General features: G+C 42.8%; 2 protein-coding genes across 5 annotated transcripts; one reads left to right on the plus strand and one right to left on the minus strand.

Moving 5' to 3' along the window:
- Positions 1-190: 190 nt before the first annotated feature.
- On the plus strand, positions 191-10287 carry edrf1 (erythroid differentiation regulatory factor 1). Of its 4 annotated transcripts, none has more exons than XM_086179947.1 (26): positions 191-450; positions 700-811; positions 947-1155; positions 2097-2163; positions 2252-2377; positions 2461-2585; positions 2660-2804; positions 3139-3243; positions 3548-3669; positions 3842-3953; positions 4039-4186; positions 4274-4385; positions 4583-4694; positions 5172-5444; positions 5570-5641; positions 5725-5872; positions 6022-6213; positions 6703-6903; positions 7039-7257; positions 7385-7611; positions 7703-7861; positions 8374-8523; positions 8688-8841; positions 8985-9100; positions 9190-9362; positions 9446-10287. In XM_086179947.1, the coding sequence occupies exons 2-26, from the start codon at positions 713-715 to the stop codon at positions 9603-9605; spliced, it is 3726 nt and encodes a 1241-aa protein (XP_086036073.1). In that variant the 5' UTR covers positions 191-450; positions 700-712; the 3' UTR covers positions 9606-10287. The 4 variants fall into 4 exon arrangements, with proteins under 4 accessions (XP_086036073.1, XP_086036072.1, XP_086036075.1 ...); XM_086179946.1 differs by having other exon boundaries at positions 192-414; XM_086179949.1 differs by having other exon boundaries at positions 192-414; positions 3142-3243.
- Positions 10288-12138: 1851 nt separating this feature from the next.
- On the minus strand, positions 12139-18975 carry dhx32b (DEAH (Asp-Glu-Ala-His) box polypeptide 32b). Its single transcript, XM_086180054.1, has 11 exons — positions 18527-18975; positions 18224-18417; positions 17439-17814; positions 17129-17359; positions 16266-16353; positions 16041-16190; positions 15133-15324; positions 14850-14990; positions 14137-14327; positions 13553-13743; positions 12139-12629 (listed from the first exon to the last, which is right to left on the minus strand). The coding sequence occupies exons 1-11, from the start codon at positions 18809-18811 to the stop codon at positions 12461-12463; spliced, it is 2208 nt and encodes a 735-aa protein (XP_086036180.1). The 5' UTR covers positions 18812-18975; the 3' UTR covers positions 12139-12460.
- Positions 18976-19913: the final 938 nt, after the last annotated feature.

Here is a 19913-nt window from a genome sequence, read left to right on the forward strand (position 1 = left end):
TTTTATTAAATTAATTAAGTAAACGCATACACAGAGGAGTTGGTCAACAATAATAATCTAAATAGAATCGAGATTTCAGAATAAAATGCAACAGGACTAGAATACGCTCAATTTTTCTAGAAACGGGACCTCTAGAAGCACTTCCGGTTTATTTGTGTCTCTCACGAAAGTCTCATCAGCCGAAAGTCTCTAAAACTTTGCCGCTTATTCAACTAATAACGGTAATCATTTTGGATTTTTATTTAAAAGGGAAAATAGTTATTTAGTGTGTTAAAATAATGAAATTAGTTGTTAGTTTGCCCCTGAAACCGGAAGTGTTTCTCTCAATCTTTGCACGAGCGTGTGCTTTGACAACAGCCTGGCTGGTGATGGGAGGAGGAGGAGGAGAAGCTTTGGGCTCAAGTTCCAAATAATGTAAGGACTACGCATTATAAAGGGTGACCAAACCATGTTAGTGTCGTTAAACTTTTATTGCAAATTGTGTATTGTAACTTTACTTTTTTAACGTCTCCTCTAGTTGCGTTGTAAAGGAGCTAGCTTGTCAAGCTAACAAACTAGAGACAACTTTATTGACATGCATTGGCGTATCTCGCTCCATGACATAATGTTTAACATTAGATTGACCATGTGTGGTCCATGGCAAGAATAGGCTGTCCATTTATGTAGAGATCACCAATGTGTATATTCATGTTTGAACAGTTATGTGTCCACGATGAGCGCATCGGCTGGAGACAGAGACCCAGGGGTCCCCGTGGATAACGCCAAGGAAGAAAACAGTGGCTCAATCAATGCAGGAGAGAACAGCAAACATGTTAGTTTATAAACCAATATTCGAGATTCACCTTCTTAAATATTTATCGATAACTCGGTGACCAACATCTAACATAATTTGAATGCATGATGATGATTTGAACAATAACAACATTATGCTTTGTTATTTTTGGAGGACTCTGCCATATTTTCTGGCAACAGTGAGATCAAGAGCCGAGCTGTTGTCAAGTACTCTGCTGCCCCACCTCCCACCAGCTATGCCCTGCTGCAGGAGAAGACAGACCTCAAGCTGCCTCCTGCCAACTGGCTGAGAGAGAACCCCCAACTGGGCAGCGCTGGCACCACAGTGTTGGGGTCCAGCAGTAAAAGCAAACCCTTTTCTAGGTATGTGTTTTCTGCCATGGTTGATGATCTCTGCAGCAAGGTTTGTGTTTCTTCTAGAGCATTTGTAGGTGAAGAACGCTCTCTTACAGAAGTAAGGAACCTTTCCTGAACCAGTTTTTTTATTGCTTTGATGAAACCTTGGAGGATATCACCAGTTATCGACTGCTACTCTTCAATATTTCAAATTACAGACATTTGGCTTGGTCTGTAAAACAATAGTAACATGTATTGGCAATGGAGACTTTATCATAAACAGGCATCATCATATTGTATAGTTTAACAGATATAAGTTGCATTAACAACATGACACAACTGAAACCCTGGAGACAAAAAAAAATGAGTCGGTATTCAACCTGTTTTGCCATGATCGTTATTAAAGTGTGGACATTAAGATAAAAAATTTTAATTAGTAGATTTTCAGCCATGTTGCTCAGGCCCCAGCTTTAAAAAATACTCTGTATTTCTCATCATTTTCCTTCATTTAAAGTAATTTTCTGTTTACTTTATTGCTTTGGAGATACATTCTAATACTTCGATATGCATGTATTTGTTATAGTTTGGTTAGGATAAATTGCAGTATGTGTACTAATACACTGGCAGACTATGCTTTTGCTGGGAGTGGACACTTTTGTATTTCTCTCTGCTTAATTGTTGGCTTGTTCTGCTGGTCTTAATGCACTCATAAAGACTGATCAATACATTTTGGTGTAGTCATATCAGAAGCTGTGTATAATATCAGACTGCAGAGGATTCGGGCACCATGCCTTTGTCCTGTAACACTAGCAAACTAGATATTTGGTGAATAATCACATGTTGTGTAGTATGTAGCTGAGAGTTCTGCTGGCATTTCCTCAATCAGCTCCATTTATATTTGGGTTATTGGACTCAATACCATAAATATTCTATTCTACAAGTCATGAATTGCCATCTCTTTTTTGTAGTTTTGGGATGGCCTATGATTTCATCGATTGCATCGGCGATGATGTGGATGTTGTGTCAGACTCAGAGGTTTGTAGAGCTGTAGCAAAGGCAACATTTCTCTCTTTGCATCTGAAACACACACAACATCACAAACACTGTTTCCTGACCCATTCAGAACATCAAGAAGCTTCTGAAAATCCCATACAGCAAATCCCATGTTAGTATGGCCGTTCATCGCGTGGGTCGGACCCTGCTGTTGGATGAGCTGGACATTCAAGAGCTCTTCATGAGATCCTCTCAGGTACAGCTGGGATCCCAGATATTTCATTGCGATGAATGTGTGTCTTAATAAGATGCCCACTGCTGTGTTTGTGTGTCGTGTAGACGGGAGATTGGACGTGGCTCAAAGAGTTTTATCAGCGGTTGATGGATCAGAAATGGCAGAGGAAAAAGAAGAGTAAAGAGCATTGGTATCAGAAAGCAATCCTTTCAAAGTTCCTATACTACAGGTGAGTTCTGGACATCACTCAAGCCACAAGAGTTCACTTACATGCATCTTTTTAATGGCTTGGGTTTCCTGCAGTATAAATGGTGATGGCGCCGCTGAGCCTGTACCAGACAACCTGAATGAAGGAGAGGAGGAGAGGGGGGCAGAGGAGTATAGCTCCTCATGGCCCACCACCTTCACCAGCACACCCTCCGACACTGAAGAGTCAGCAGCTAAACAGGTAGATGAGCTGTTATTTGTCCACCACGAGAGTCAGCCTCATGAAATTATGTCATATCACCCGAAGGAAAGATATCAAAGTTTTTTTTCTGAATTGACAAGACACAATTTTCACTGGGAAAAAAATATTGCATGTTGAAAAGACTGCAAATTCCAAGAGAGGGTTCACATTCTTACTACTTATTTTGAAAACGTGGGATTTTTTTCCCCCTCAGGTAAATTTAATATGCAGGTTTTTCTCTTGGCTTTCAATCAGTTATTTATGAATTATTTACTGCTGCGTCTGCATTTGATGGAATTTACTAAAACTATAAACACTGCTATTGTCAAATGAGCAGGAAAGTGTTTCTGTGGACAGCCAGTTCGCTTTGGGCCAAGTCACATCAGTACCCAAAGAGCAAAACCTCCTGACACTCTTCAATGAAGGGGAGAACAGTCAGGTAGTGTAACCTTTTACTCAGCCTGAATGTTCCACAGTTACAACCTCACTTCATCAGGTTTATAATGTTCACTTAAAACTGTTTCAGGAAGGGGTTGATTGAGTTTAAAGGCAATTTTAGAGGTTGTCGTTTGTGGTGCTGTTAAATTGAACCCATTAATATTTTGTTCACTCTCGGTTGTCAGAATAAACCAATAACTGAACACTATCAGGCCCATGACGAGAGGAGTCATTAGACGGCTAAAACTGCATTCATTGTATAGGTGCACCTAACAAAGTGATAAGTGTATCTTCTTACTTTACAGGGTTTAAGAAATGACTTTGTGCGAAACATCATGTGGACTTTTGAAGATATCCACATGCTGGTTGGGTCCAACATGCCTATTTTCGGAGGTGGTCGCTATCCAGCCGTCAGTCTTAAACTCAGGTTGATCTTTTCATTTATTTGCTCTGTCCAGGATGTAACATTTATGACATGATCTTATGTTCCTTTATAAACACAACACTTTGCATCCTTATCCAAAATCCACATAGATTCTACGTGTTTACTCCTGGGCAGTCTTTTATCGGTTGTTGGGTTTCTATTTTTTTTTTTCCAGGGACAACAACAAGCCAATCAATATTCTGACAGGTATCGACTACTGGCTCGACAATCTGATGTGCAATGTTCCAGAACTTGTCATGTGCTTTCACGTCAATGGCATCGTTCAGGTGGGCCAGTATTAAATCATAAATATAACTCTCTAACAGCCCTCATACTTTTGTAATAAACACGTGGTCATTTTCTTCGCTGCAGAAATATGAGATGATAAAAACCGAGGACATTCCCCATCTTGAGAACTCTACTTTCTCCACAAGGGTGGTGAAAGACATAGCTCAAAATATCCTCTCCTTCCTCAAGTCCAACTGCACCAAAGAGGGTCACACCTACTGGCTTTTTAAAGGTGGGCGATGACATTGTTTTATTTCTAAATGTCACGTTCTTGACCGTCTTCTAGCATTCTCATGTTTGTTATTTCTCCACTTGTCAGCTAGCGGGAGCGATATTGTCAAGCTTTATGACCTCACTACTCTGTGTGAGGAGGCTGAAGAAGAGAAATGTCAGAATCCCTTCACTCTTCCTGTGGCCGTCTTACTTTATAAGTAGGTGCTTGGCAGACTTTTCTTTTTTTTATATAACTGAAATTATTTGTTCAATGAAGAGTCAAAAATAACCATACACAACTCTGTTTTGCGATAACTAAATTTGAGCTGCCTTTTTAATCGCAACATAAGGTAGCAAGTAATTTTACTTCGTGATAAATAATTAGCATTGATCCTGTGATTTTTTTGTGTGGTAGAGTGGCGAGCAACCTGATGCTGAAGGCCAGACAGAACAGGAAACACTACGGCACAATCAGAACTCTGCTCTTAAACTGTGTCAAACTTCTGGATCTGGACAGGCATCCTCAGGTAAGAACAGATGAACCAGAGTGAAAGAGAGTCTAGTTTAGTCTTCAAAGTGGACTTTGTAGTCAGGCTTAATGTTTGTCACAGTTGTTTGCTTCCAATCAGGTAGACCTGTTCATTCTGCAGGAATGTTTAAGTGATGGAAGACTGTTTTGTAACCTAGCAGGAACAACAAATGCCCACTGAAAGTGAGACTGTGGGTACAAGATACCTATTCTTTTAGAAGATGTGAATATTTTCCATTTCACAAGTTAAAGATGTCTCTTACTTCACGGTAGAGTGCATTCTTTGTAAAAAGTGCATTCTCCTAAAACCAGATTTCTAATGAGCACTGAGTAAAATTTACATGAACAACAGTGAAGGTGAAACCAGCCATCCTGTGTGAAACTCGGGACATCTTGCACGGTTGAGCTTTAGGAACAAGATGGAGAACACATTCTTTAATAGAGGGGCACTGCTCTATCTCTCCTCTCCATTAAGATCATTGCTTCAGCCCACTACATGCTGTCAGAGCTGTTCCAGCTCGAGGAAGACGGAGGGGAGTCTCTCCGGAGCAGTGGCTCAGAGGACAGCTACAGTGACGAAGACAGGGAGGTAGAGGAAGAAGACGAGGAGCTGGCGGAGGACAGCGATGAGAATGGCGCCTACAGTAACTGCTCCAGCCCCCAGGTTGATAGTAAAGCTGTAGCTGTCATCCGCTCTGTCGGGGAGCTGTCGGTCCCAGAGAAATACAAATCCACTCACCTGATCAGAGTGAGTTTCACGACATTCCCTTGCAAACAGATCCAAGGGAACAGTTACACAGCATATTTCCAACTGAAGTGTGTGTTTAATGAATAAACTCTTTTTTTTTTCTTCTTTTTTTCCAATCTTTGCAGCCAAGTTGTGCTTTCCCGGCTTCACCAGACAAAGAGGAGAGATGCAGACACGTCTTGAGCTATGTCCTAAAGGCATGTCTACGCTTGAACGTCGATTTCGGTGCATATTCATGTAAAATGTGTAATTCAGTGTAAATGTATTATCTGTTGTCCAGGGGCTGAAGGCTGTAGATAGCAGCCTGAAGAAGGAGAGTGATCTCCCAGCTGCAGACCCTAACACACCCATTCCTCTCAAATATGAAGAAAGAAATGCAGTCGGAGGCTGTGCTGCAGAAAAAGGCATCTCTCCTCTTCTTGAAAGAGGTCAGTCCCGGCTCGTTTCCTAGCTGCTGTAATATAAGTTCATAAACAGGACATGGACACACTGAGCTAAATCAGTTTCTCTTTCTGAATACAGACAAAAGTGCTTGGATGACTTGTCAGTCTTGATCCTACTAACTTGTCTTTCTCAGTGGAGCCCCTGCAGGCAGACCTGAAACACCTGACACGCTCAGGGATGATCCCTGGCTCGTGGCAGCACCATATGAAGCTGCAGCTCTTCCTTAAAGCCTCCAAGGCCTACTACGTCCTGTCCGATGCAGCCACTAACCTGCTGAAATATGGCCGAGCCCTGCGCTACATCAAATTGTCTCTGCAGTGCTACGGTGAGCTTAGCACTCACATCTACTGCTTTGATTGTTACATCCAACAAAAACTGTCCTATTAGCAGTATAACCCACAAGCTATCTCGCTGCTTTACATGACATTTAGTGGTGGTGGTGGTGGTGGTGGTGGGTGCAGCATGGAGGAAGAACCCATTCAATTTTGGGGCAGCTTTTAGGGCACTTTGCTTTATTTTTGTGTGAAAGTTTTGTATGTTTCAACAAGTGTTCATGATTTATTCACAAATCAAATCAGAATTTACTAAATGAATGTAACAAGCTGCTGTTTTATTAAAACACATCATCTGATCAAACTGATCTTGCTCCAGATCGCACCTAACAACTCAAATGTCCACATTTTGCCACTCAGACATTCATTTGATATTCATGCATAATTGAAACAACCAAATTAGTCAGTCAGTTCGTTCTGCTACTAGAGCTGACTCACAGAATGAACCTTATGCTTTCCACTCCCCCTGTTGCTCTCTCCAGATGCCTATTGTTCTGTGAGCGGCACGCTGCACCCGCAGGTGCTGCTCTTCCACAGCCAGTGCCTGTCTCTGTGTGGGGACATCCAGTTGATGCTGGCCCAGAATGCCAACAACAGAGCAGCTTACCTGGAAGAATACAATTACCAGACCAAAGAGGACCAGGAGCTCCTGCACAGTCTGCACAGGGAGAGCAGCTGCCAGGGTCAGTCACAGCAGAAAGACAATCGACTTATTCACAATTATTTACAAAATGCAGAGATTTCCTGTAATGTCTTGTCTTGTTGCTGCACTCTATTCAATTGTTGATGACTTAATCTGTCATTTACATATTTTCTAGCCTTCAACATGGCGACAGACCTGGCCATGGACCCTGAGTATCAGCTCTTTGTTAGCTGTAAATGCTACGAGGCAGCATACGAGCTGCTCATCTCTGAGGCCTTGAAGGAGAACTCTTCTGATCAGCTGGCTCAGGTGCTCAAACGGCTGGGAAACATCCGCAACGAGATGGGAGTCTATTATATGAACCAAGCAGCCGCCGTGCAGACTGAGAAAGAAGGTCTGATTTGATAAATAGTTTAGTTTGACAGAACACAACTCAAGATTTATTTTTTCTGCCTTGTTTTCCTTTTAAAATGGCCTTCTCACCCTTTTTTGGCTGCATCGTCTCTTTCTGTCCCCTCCAGCGAAGAAGTCAGTGTCGCTAGCAGAGCAGGAGATGTGGAAAAAGAGTTTTGCCTTCTTCGAGAAAGGAATGAAGGACTTTGAGGCCATCGGGGACAGCACCAACACAGCATTACTGCTGTGTAACACTGGCAGGCTGATGAGGATCTGCGCTCAGGCCCACTGTGCCGTCTCTGAAGACCAGAGCAGAGGGGAGTTCTCACCTGAAGAGGCCCTATACTACAACAAGGTGCTGCATCAAGGTCAAATCCTTGTTTAAAACCTTGATGATCCCCTTTGGTCCACTTACTTCATCTAGTATATAATTTTTTTCACCTCAGGCCATAGACTACTATCTGCGGGCAATGAGGTCATTGGCAACCAGAGAGAGCCACCCAGCAGTGTGGGACAGTGTCAACTGGGAGCTGTCCACCACTTATTTCACCCGCGCTACACTTCTACAGGACTACGCTCCACTGTCCAGGAAGGCCCAGGAGCAGGTGAGTCAGAACTCTTTAGCTAATAGAGAGTAAATAAGAAATTAAAAAAAATATACATGCACCATTCGAGAAAATCCTGAGATTGTGGCCTACATGTGACTGTATCTAAAATGGGACCTTCAGAGATGGCCTTCAAAATGTCGACAGTGAAAATCTGCATTTCAAAGAAGAGTGGAGTGAAAAAAAAACTGTGTTCATCCTCCAATGCGTCTCAAAGAGGATTCTGCTGCCTTGACTCCTAACTGTGCAGCTCCTCCACTGATACTCTGGGAACAAGCATAGACACAATAACTTGAAGGAGGGAACTCTCAGAGAATACCGACTCCCACCAAGGCCAAAGGGCCGCTCTGCTATTATAATGTCACTCATGGTGAATAGATGTCAGAAAGATGTGTACATGTTATAAACATAGGCATATAGGCTCATGTTGCATTTCCATTGAATTTTATGAACTGGATAAAGTGAATGAAATATGTACAATTTTAAATAAATCTCCCTGCATGCTTTTCCAGATTGAGCGAGAGGTGACTGAGGCGATGATGAAGTCTTTGAAGTATTGTGACCTGCAGACAGAGTCAGCTCGCCAGCCGCTGTACCAGTACAGAGCGGCCACCATCCACCACCGCCTGGCCTCCATGTACCACAGCTGCTTCCGCAACCAGGTGGGAAACCACAGAAACTGGTACAACATAGATAGAACCCTGCTTTACTCTGAGTATCTGCTGCATGATTCTGTTGTCTTGTCTCACAAGCGTTGCATACGCGTATACAATAGCCGCGTAATTCATGATTGATGTCGGTGTTTCTGGTCGTATTTGTGCATCAGGTGGGGAATGAACACTTGAGGAAGCAGCATCGTAGCCTGGCTGAGCTTCACTACAGCAAGGCTGTTAGTTTGTTCCTCAGCCTCAAAGATGCACCCTGCGAGCTGCTGCGCACGCTCCTGGAGAGGGTGGCCTTCGCTGAGTTTACCATGGCAGGTATGATTGCCAGGAGGGACAGCAGGTCATGCACTCGTCCTCCATCACAGTGTGAATGAGATATTGTGAGCTGTTTTGGATAAAAATCACATTGATAACATCTGAACACGAGAGGGACTGAACTCTTACCTTCTTCGCCACAGGTCAGAATAGCAGCACTGCCAAGCTGAAGAGCCTGACAGGAGCTCTGGAGATCATGACAGAGACTCAACACGCTTTCCAGCTGATTGAGAAAGAGCTGCAGGAGGAGCAGATCCAGGTAGATTTAACAGTAGCAGACAGGAAACACTCCTCGTGCCTCATCAGCTTTGCCTCTTCATCTTTTTGCTGTCTCTTCTCATTCCATAGCTGAGTGAATCAGACCGCGCTGACTCAGCAGGGTCTCCAGACATGGTCACCAGTCCCACCTCCGGGCTAGACCTCCAGGAAGTGATCAAATTAATTGGCGTGTTTGAGCCAAGTTTCTCCTTCCTGTTACTGCAAGTGATCAAACTGATGACGACAATGAAACGCAAACTTAGGTGAGCAAGATTGTAGAGGTAGTAGAGATGCCTTGATCATCATGTGACGGTTTCTCCACGCTTCCTGCATGTGTTCACTCCAGCAATAAGGACGAGGAGCTGCTGAAAACCTACAAGAGTGTGTACTCGAGGCTGCTACGAGCAGAGAAAAACGCACCGCTGCTTGTGTGTGTTCAGCTCTACGTGGAGCTCCTGCAGCAGCTGATGCCCCAAACAGGCGACAACAAGGCTCCACATTCATGACATCAACAGAAACATGGAGGAAGACCGTCTGCTCCTTACTGGAAGTCCTAACTTTCAAGACATCACAATCATGGTCTTCAGATATTTACAGTCGCCATTATTAACATGCTCAGGCAACACCGTCTGACTGTTTCAATGCTGGTTCTACCTTCTGCACCTTTTAAAATACATTTTTCTAAAATTTGCATGACACTGTACATTTTTGTCAAAAGAGTTGTAAATTCAGAAGTTATTTAATTTTCTTACTGCTGAAGCAGTGATGGGTCAGGTTTCAAACATGTAGATGATGATGACTGTACCAAAGATCACCTGATTCGTCTATTGTTTCACAAACAAAACAACAAAAAAAACATGTCATAAGAACATTTTCAACAATGCTATAATCAGCTATAATTTCTGGAAGGATTTCAAAAGGCGAGAACAAATGCAGCTCAAGTCCAGATGAACCACAACTTAATTATAATTGGTGTTTTTGATAATCACTAACGCCACTAATACTGTGAATAAATTGATCGAAGAGAAATTACAATAAGCTCAGACATGTTATTTGCTTCTCAGAACTCTGTGCAATAGTTAAGCAACATCCAATGCAAACTCAGAGGCTAGTTTGTCCACTTTTCTCTATTTACACGTGTTTACATCGGCATGGTTTGCTGTGAAATAAAAAATGCTTTTTAAATTTTATGCAGTTTCTCTCCTATTGATTAACATCCGTAGCGTTCTCACATGAATTCCGAAGGAATTACTGCTACTACTCTCTGGATCAAAATACAGCCTAGAAAGACAAAGCTGTTGAAACCAGTGGTTGTCCACCTCATTGACGGTTTCTAGGTTGAGCTTCTTGACAGTTTCCTTATATACGCAAGTCATTGGTAAGGCCACTAGATGGCACCAGTTCTTAGTTTTTGGTCCATCTTTGTTTTTCCCCCTAGTGCAATGTGTCAGGAATTCCTTGATGGAGTCTATTCTACCCAATGATATAATCCTAGAAATCCATAAGTCTCTGTTATGGAACGACTGAATTAATTGATACTTGACAGTTTTCCTTCTGGAGCGACTGAATTAATTGATGCTTGATAGTTTTCCTTCTGGAGCGACTGAATTAATTGATGCTTGATAGTTTTCCTTCTGGAGCGACTGAATTAACTGATGCTTGATAGTTTTCCTTCTGGAGCGACTGAATTAATTGATGCTTGATAGTTTTCCTTCTGGAGCGACTGAATTAATTGATACTTGATAGTTTTCCTTCTGGAGCGACTGAATTAATTGATGCTTGATAGTTTTCCTTCTGGAGCGACTGAATTAACTGATGCTTGATAGTTTTCCTTCTGGAGCGACTGAATTAATTGATGCTTGATAGTTTTCCTTCTGGAGCGACTGAATTAATTGATGCTTGATAGTTTTCCTTCTGGAGCGACTGAATTAATTGATTCTTGATAGTTTTCCTTCTGGAGCGACTGAATTAATTGATACTTGATAGTTTTCCTTCTGGAATCCGCCTGTCATGTTCACTTATAACACATTCTTACGGATCTCCTGACGTGTGTGTTCTTGGCATGTTCTTACTGCGTCGTCATGCTACACAAAACACTACCGTATTAAAGGGACACCCAAAAAACAAAACTCAGTCATTATCTACTCACCCTCACACTGATGGGAGTTTTCATCTTATGACCCCTTTAGTTTCATCTAGAGACCATGTGAAGGGGGTCTGAGGTTCTCTGGACTGGGTTATACTGTTGTTAAAACTAGTCCAGTCTTTTTCCAAAAAGTAAAACTTTTGCATTAGTAAATTTATTAACAGAAAAATAATGCAACATACTGTCACGGTGAAGTGGAGTAGAATGGAGTCACAAGCCAGGTACGTTCAAATATGATAAACCAAGCACATCTCTGATAACACCTCAGCACTGATGGCACCATTTGAACACCTGTGCTGTTGTAAAGGAGTCCAGAGGGAAGGAAAGTCGGCTAGGTGTCATTGTGCCGGGTGAATTCTGGACGTGGCTCTTGTTGTATCATCAGTCCAGGTCACTGAAAAGGTTCCACAATGTAACTAAAGAGTCAGTGAAGTGGGTCCACACCAGATGGAGCTGCTGATTGGGCCTGCAGCCCACAGTCGAGATGTTGTAGTTCCATACAGAACAGACACACAGAGCTGAACTTTGTGTTCGCGCTTGCTAACAGTTAACCACTTCGTCTGCAACTCAACCATCCCATGCAAACACCCATAAAATGTGTTATTTCATCCAATAATAACCTTTTACAACCAGCCAAAATGAACAATGATGAAAACTGCACTTGAATACGCAATTCCAAGATTAAATTGGAACTCTAACATTATGTGCTAAGAGTTAGAAAATCCCGTCGCGCCACAAAGACAACCAACTTCCTGAGGCGTGGCCCCGGGCCGTCGTATGGTGGGCTGAAGGAGATCACAATAATTAAAATAAAAGTAAATAATTCCTCATTCCATTATTTTTTCATCAACTTTGGAAAAGACCACAAATTATTTATGAGAAAATACATTAGATGCTGTTAAATAAAGAATTTTATTATAACAAACAGCCATAAAAGCTGTCAAAACTTAATTTCTTCTTGCTTTACAAATTATGTGTTTTTGAATTAACTGTTTTTTGGCACTGCGTTGCTTTAAGCCCATATTCGCAAAATTATTTTATATATGAATACAGTTTATATCAGGAAATATATTCAGTTTAATTTGTGCGATCAGTTTGAGTGCATTACATCTTTCCAGAGTTCAAAATGGGCTGCATCGTTCTGAAATTCTAGAATGGCTGCTCTAGAATATAGTGCAACAATTACTTCCATATCCAACCCGAGCAGTAGAACAGTCACTGTATGGCGCAGCGGTCGTAAGTCTGTTGGGGTTCATCTTGGGAAGCTGGAGTTTTCTTTTTTTGGCATTGAGGTACTGCATTGTCCAAAATGTTCTGGAGGATGACTTTACTCTCACTGGGTGGCAGATTGTAGAAGAAATACTGTGGTGCCATCTGGATGAACCTAAAACAGGAGAGAGGAAATTGTGTAACTTGGTTTAAATTTGAGCCGTTTTTCAATCCCGCTCACTTTAGTTAGAGAGAGGATTTCGAGTTCATCTGCTTCTCACATTATTTGGTGTGCAGCCGCTCCGATTCATACGTTTAAGGATGTGGAACCTAAGAGAGCATGACAAAGGCTGCAGAGCTTTTCCTTCATTAAGCTGCAGCTCCACATTCCCAGACATCTGTGCAACCCATAATCCTTCTGTGGCCAGCTGATACTAGAAAAGAGGACTGATACTTCCCTCCACATTCGACACGACTGACTTTCTCTTCAAATTTTAAAGAGGTCGAGAGGGTGCTTTTAGAGCAACAAAAGGCGGCATTTCAGATGCAAAAGAGTTTAAAAATTTGAATTTTAAACGAACATGCCAACTTTTTGAAAAGTTCCCTTATTTCTCATTATCCCCAGAACTCAGGGACTGGCTAGTTAGCTTAGCACACTGAATGGTAGTGTATGGTATAAGTTTTAGCGTAGCTCTGTCAAAAGTCATCAAATACACTTTACTCCAAAACAGGCTTAATCTGGATTAATATAAATAGTATTTGGTGTTGTGATTTTAGAATCAGACTCATAGCTGGAACTACTTTTCTGTCTGGGCGCAGTGGTTTGACATAGCACCTCTAAACTTTGGCCAACAAAATAAAACGTGTTACTGGCTTTGATGAGGATGAGGAGGACTATGGCTGGACAAACCAATGATCCTGAAGCTTGTCCGTTTGTTGCTTTTTGACAGCGGTATGCTAACACTTCCCATCCCTAGTAGCCAGCTTGCCTTTCTGGCTGTCAGCTCTTTAATGCAGTACCGAGGAGAGAAAGGTATCCATCTTCTTGTCTGGCTCTGTGGAGGATAGCAAAAAATATCCCTTTAACAAGAGACTTACTCTTCTGGTGTTATATGCGTGACGACGCGGAGGCAGTTGTCCTCAGAGAAGGAGTGCTCATGGAACAGCACCCACTCTGGTAGGCCTAGTTTGGGGGTCTTGGAACCGTAACCAGACAGAGGGTGGATCTGTGCTACATGCTTGTGGGTCAAAATGAAGTAGTTCCCTGATCCATCCACATCTCGAGCCACCTGAGGAGAAACCACATCCAGGAACCAGGAAGTGGCGTCACTATCCAGGTAATCTTTTTAAGAATGACAGGATCTTAAGTCATACTTTTGATTCCGGCTTGAAAAACTTTATAAATGTTTGTTTTTAGTTGAAGCATCAGTAAGAAGACAAATAGTGAAGGTGCTGAAAACATGCAATGTTATTCAGGTAAAGTTCAGTTCATGTGTACAAAACAAAAGATGAGGCAAGCTGAAGTGCAATAACACTGCTGAAAAATGTGTCAGCAGTGGATTTTTTCCAAAGTATTATTTTGAATAAAGTTTATTCTAAATGAACATATCGTGAATGTTGATTACGGAAAAGAATATGTAAGAGTCGACAACATGGCCGACCTCCGATGTGTGTCACCTGACCTGCATGAAGAAACCCGCCAGCAGGGCTCTCTTGATGTTGATGGTGTTGACGCGGGTGCTGAAAGCCGGCACTGACACGGGCAGCTCAATCCTCCTCAAAATGTCAGTCAACTCAGCACGAAGAGCGTCAGCCATCAGCAGGGAGGCGTGGTTTAGGTAGAAGTCCTTACACCACTTCTCCACGTTACAGTCTGACAAGGGTGGAGGAGAGAGATGAGGACTCCAGGGTGGCCTTGGCACGCCATTTACAAAAAAATTTTGAACTCTATTTTGTAAATATATTATAAATTACTTTAGCAGTTTGATGATAAAATATATCGATACTGGGTGTATATGCAATGTACTGTTACATTTTTTTTGTAAGCATTTATTGCCAGGATATGAGCTAAAAAACCATATATGAATTGTTCACATACACACACAAATATATACTGTATATACATATACACACACACACACACACACACATATATATATATATATATATATATATATATATATATATAAAAATTTATAAAAAATAAAAATATATAAAAATTTCCCTCTATGCCCATTTTTTATTCTTTATGGTCTTTTAAGGCTCTTTCAAGGCCTTTTCATGTTTGATAGGCTGCTATTTATATTTAAAAGTAGACATTTTATAATGTTTATAAATGCTATATTTACTATATTTTTATCATGTTAACTGACGAGTGTGTGTGAGAGAGACTCACGTGGATCCTGCTGACACTGTTTAAAAGCCTTGTAGACATTGATGAGGGTGAAGTGATCCCCCTCTGGGTGCTGGAACTTCATGTGGCACTGAGCCGCCTCAGGCTTTAGGTCCGGCGGGGTGATGGTGAAGCAGGTAGGAGCTGTGTTGGGAGGAGAAAAATCCAGGAAGCTGCTTCATGAAACATAATACTACAATTTAAAGGCACCAGTTGCTTGTCAGTCTTTATTAGCTTCAATATTAGGAGGTCACAGTGACGTTTAGCAGCTTAAGTGCTGAGCTACCTGTTAGCATGGCAGCGATGATGACCACCTCGCTGACACAGTCAAACTCACAAGACGCCAGCAGTGTTTTGGCCATTTGGGGCTCCAAAGGGAACTCAGACATGATGATGCCCATCTCAGACAGGTTGCCATCGTTATCCAGAGCAGCCAGGTAGTCCAGCTCCTCTAAAGCCTGCATCAGACCTTCAGGATCTGAGGGGGGACAGTTTCAGGATGATAAAACTGGCAACAACAAGCTTTCTTTCCTCATACTGGCCATTGGAAATGATTAATTACATACAAATACGCGGTGAGCAAAACCAACAGGGATTATTTGGGGTTTTGCATGATGTCCACAGTGTAATCCAAAGTAGTGACCCACTGGGACAATCCCCTCCCTGGCACCCCGGTGGGCACGCTCTGAGTAAAAAGGCAGCAGCAGATTAGGATTTTATAATCCTCACAGACATCTGCCATGCATCACTATGCAAAATGGAGAGAAGTCGTTCATGGTACAAATGAGATTTTCAAATTGCTCTGAACATGTTTTGCATGACAGAGAAACAAAGAGACAAGAAGAGATAAAAGAGATAAAATCCACCTTGGATGCTCTCTATTATCATCCCACACAACAGCGCTGGGACGATGCTGCAATCAACTAATGAGAAGCCCTGTGAGTGTGCGTGTGTGTGTGTGTGTGTGTGTGTGGGGGGGGTAAATCTGTGGAACAAAAGCACACAGAAGCGGACAGAAGCAGGTCAACTCTAAAAGTATGTTGGCAGAGCCGTCGCTGTCTGATCAGCTGAGGCACGGCTCACTGCTCTCCAATAAAACCGCTTCTTGTCCAGGCGGAACAAAAAGGAACGTACCAACTGAACCCAGAACCTGAAATCAGCTGAGCTTAACCGGTACTAGGATATATTCTTCACCTGCCCTGTCGATGAAGTCACAGTGGCCCAGTCCGGCGATCTCCATCCTCTTCAAGAAGAGCACGGTGGAAGTGATGTCAGATTCCAGTATGTGTGGGCGGGTCTCAGCAGGAAGTGGCCTGTCCTCCGGGTACAGACAGAAACACCTGCCTACAGGAAGGAAGTGGTCGTTCAGACATGTCAGGGTAGCGAAGATACATCACACTTTAAGTTGAGACTTCTCACCTGTCGCCAGCTGTTTACGACTCTCGGCTTGACCTGCGCTGATTGGCTGGATTATGACCGAGTTAGTCCGGATCCGAGGGTTGTAAACCTGTGACATCACAACACGCTGACATTTCAACACTAGTGGTGCCATGCTCCAAAATAAAACACAGGCTGTAATATTTGATTTTGTACGTGAGGGCAAGTGGAGGAACAACTCTTGGAGGTGACAGAATTGTAGTTCTTGGATTTTGGAGACTGTTTTAGGTCATCGGCAGGATTTGTGTGATGTTTTTTCTGGCCATCGACAAAATTTCTATCAGATTCCTTCAGGCTGAGTGAAATATTTGAAAGAGGAACATTTTGGCTTCAAGAATTCATCTTGATTGTAATGTGGATCTAGTTTTTTGGCAGCAGGGAAAAAAAATGTCTCTTCTACTTTTTCCCTTTTATTTCTGGTTCCGATGACATTCAATTCCTATATCTATTTATGTTTATTATTTTTCTTTTATGCTCCCTTCCCTTTATCAATTCATTTATTAATTCCAACCTTTTTATTTCTAATCAGATAAAATTGAGATGTCAGAAAATATACATAAAAAGAAGCGTGCTGTATTTGTTCGGACTGGTAATAATATCTGGCAACGATCTGGAGTTACTGGGTCACTTGAACACTGAACCTGCTGAAAAAGTGGAATTTTGTATAAATAAAACATAAAAGTGTTGTTCATTTAAATAACACTCATAGTATTTTTATTTTACACGCGTGTGTTGTTTCTGGTTTTATGCGACCCATTGCTCACCAGTGGGATTTACCAGCCTGGACCCAGTAAAAAAAAATACAAGAGCTTCACTTTCATCAGGATCAACAGAGGAGCGCTTACATCTCTCTTCTCCAGACCTGCATCGATGACAAAGTTTATGGAGCGAACGGCCCAGAAGAAGTCTTCGTTGGGGCCGGATGTGAGGAAGACTCTCCTGGACCGACCAGTCTGATCCTCGCCTGGTAGGTTCCCGGACTGGCCAGGATGAACGGCGATAGGCTGGAGCTGGCCCAGTTCAGGGGGGCAGCTGTGGCTCTCATGAGTCAGGATGTCCAGGGCCAGATCGATCTCCTGGTGGGGAGGAGATCTAGAAGGTCAGAGGACATGACATGTTTCTCAGACTGCAGCAGCCGCGTCTCCTGATTCTCACCTGTGTCGTCACCAGGAACACCACCACGTCCCCGTCCTCCTTAGACCGGTGGATCTCCAGCACCAGACGCAGCGCCGAGCAGAAGTAGCCATCGCCTGTGTTACTGTGCACCACCTCCCGTGCACCCGGGCTCTCCAGGTGGATCAGGGGCACAGTGGAACCGGTAAAATGTGCCAGCTGTTTGGAACTGGGCTCAACAGCAGTGAGGAGGACCACGCGGAGCTCTGGCCTCTGCAGGGCGATATCCTTCAGCAGACCCTGGAGAATGTCGGTGGCTACGGTCCTCTGATGGGCCTGGTCCACCACTACCACACCATAACGCTCAAGTAGAGGGTCTGACATCATCTCTCTCAGAAGCATGTCATCAGTGCTGTACCTGCAACACCGAAAAGACTCAGATTAGCTGAAATAAATCCTCAGTGGTAAGGCCAGACATGTCATCGTAATTTACTCTGATAATTAGTTTGTGTGTGTGTGTGTGTGTGTGTGTGTGTGTGTGCGTGTGTGCGCGCGCCTGTTAATCTTCCTCCCCTCTATGTGTTGAGTTCTTTTGTTCCCAGCTGACTTACAAGGGAGGGTGACATATGGGCAGACAAGGGAGGCCAGGCATCTGTAGAGGAGCCCCTGAAAAGTGGCCCCTCTAGGCCTTTTGTTACCCTTTGGAAGGAAAGTGTGTGTGTGTGTGTGTGTGTGGGGAGGGGGAGTTCAGCTACGTGTGTCATGACCAGGCATTATTGCATCGCTAAGAGGAAAAGATTGTAGAATAAAGTGTTTTTTTTCCAGACCTGAGGACAGTATCATTGGCGCAGCATGTTTGCAGGGGGATGCTGTAGCCCACTTCATGGCCGATGTTGACATCCATCTCATCAGCAACTCTCAAGGCCAGATCCACAGCCGTCTGCGCATGAATCTGGGTACAAACCACTGTCCCTTGCTGGTACTGGACTGACAAGCAGAACTCAGCACACCACTCAGGAATCTGTTTCAGAAAAAGAAGACTGAAATCAGTTTTGTTTACATCACAATATTTCCCTGTAACACTCATATTTTGTGCAATAAAAAATGTCAAAACAACCGCCAGCACTCACTTGGGAACTCCTTCCAGTTTTGGCTGAACCACTCACAATGACAAACTGTCCTTTAGCCAAAGTGTCCATGAATTCACACTTTGCTCTCCACACTGGCAGCTTTTGCCTTTCTTTCAGCAGCTTGTAAAATCTGGAGGAGTAAGGCAGTCCATCAAACTGATTCAGCTCCAAGATGTCATCATAGTCTTTGTCTCCGTGACTCAAAGCCTCGGTGTCTGAGCAGCAGCGGGATTTCTCCTCCTCAAAGTCGTCCTCTCCAGTCAAACTGCTGACGTCCTGAGCCATCACTAGTGAGTTCCCAGCCGGTCCAGTTTAAGGTTCATTTGAGCCTCCAATGAAACCAAGTGAGGACGTCTCCAGCTCTCAGTAAACTGTTGGACTGCACACAGACCGCCTCAGCTGGGGGAGCCAAGAGAAAGGCTCACTAGGCGGCCAGCCCAGTGTTGTCATGTGGCCACTAATCCCATAGAAGTGCAGTCATCAACAGATGACACACACACACACACACACACACACACACACACACACACACACACACACACACACACACACACACACACACACACACACACACACACACACACACACAGAGGCTCAAACCAGAGATAGATGGACAAACACAGCAGGGGGTGGGGGGTGGGGTGTCTAACATTTACAATGAGAACTGGCCTGCAAACAAAACCCACATGATGTTCTTAGTGTAAATGTTTTCTGCATCAACTGCTGTTTAATTTAGAGTTTTAGGAATTATTGACCTCAGCGGTTGACAAACATCCAAAACCTGATGTTGGTTCCAGTAATTATAATCCTGAATAAACACAAGTGCGACACGGTGACGTTCATTAGCCTTCGGTTTAAACAAACGGGTCCCTGCGGATGATGGAGTGCGTCATCAGGTTTTATTCCTCTTGTGTTTGATAAATGAGCGAAAACAACCTGATGACATTTAATATTTGTAAATTGTTCATTTGGATCCAGTGAAAGAGTATCAAGGCCAGAGATGGAAAAAAAAGATTACGAGAAAAAAATATATGTCTGTGTGTGTGTGTATGTGTATATATATATATATATATATATATATATATATATATATATATATATATGTTGACATGATATATACACACATATATGTATGTATATATATACACACACGCAGGTATATGGATATCAGTTTTGCATGATGAGAAAATAGTATTCCAGCTAATCATCGACATACAAGAAACATTTGAGAATTAAAATAATGATCCTCTTTTCCTTCCTCATGGCTCTAATACTCCTCTACAACGCCCCCTATTGGCAGAAGGGCACAAAGCAGATGCTACGTTGCATAAATACGCAGATAGGCTGATAAATCCGAATGCAATTTTTTTTTAATTTACGCAAAATG

Source organism: Aulostomus chinensis, chromosome 16 (assembly GCF_037954235.1).
Source record: "Aulostomus chinensis isolate RoL2024-O1b breed Wild chromosome 16, RoL_Achi_v1.0, whole genome shotgun sequence".
Taxonomy (NCBI): domain Eukaryota; kingdom Metazoa; phylum Chordata; class Actinopteri; order Syngnathiformes; family Aulostomidae; genus Aulostomus; species Aulostomus chinensis.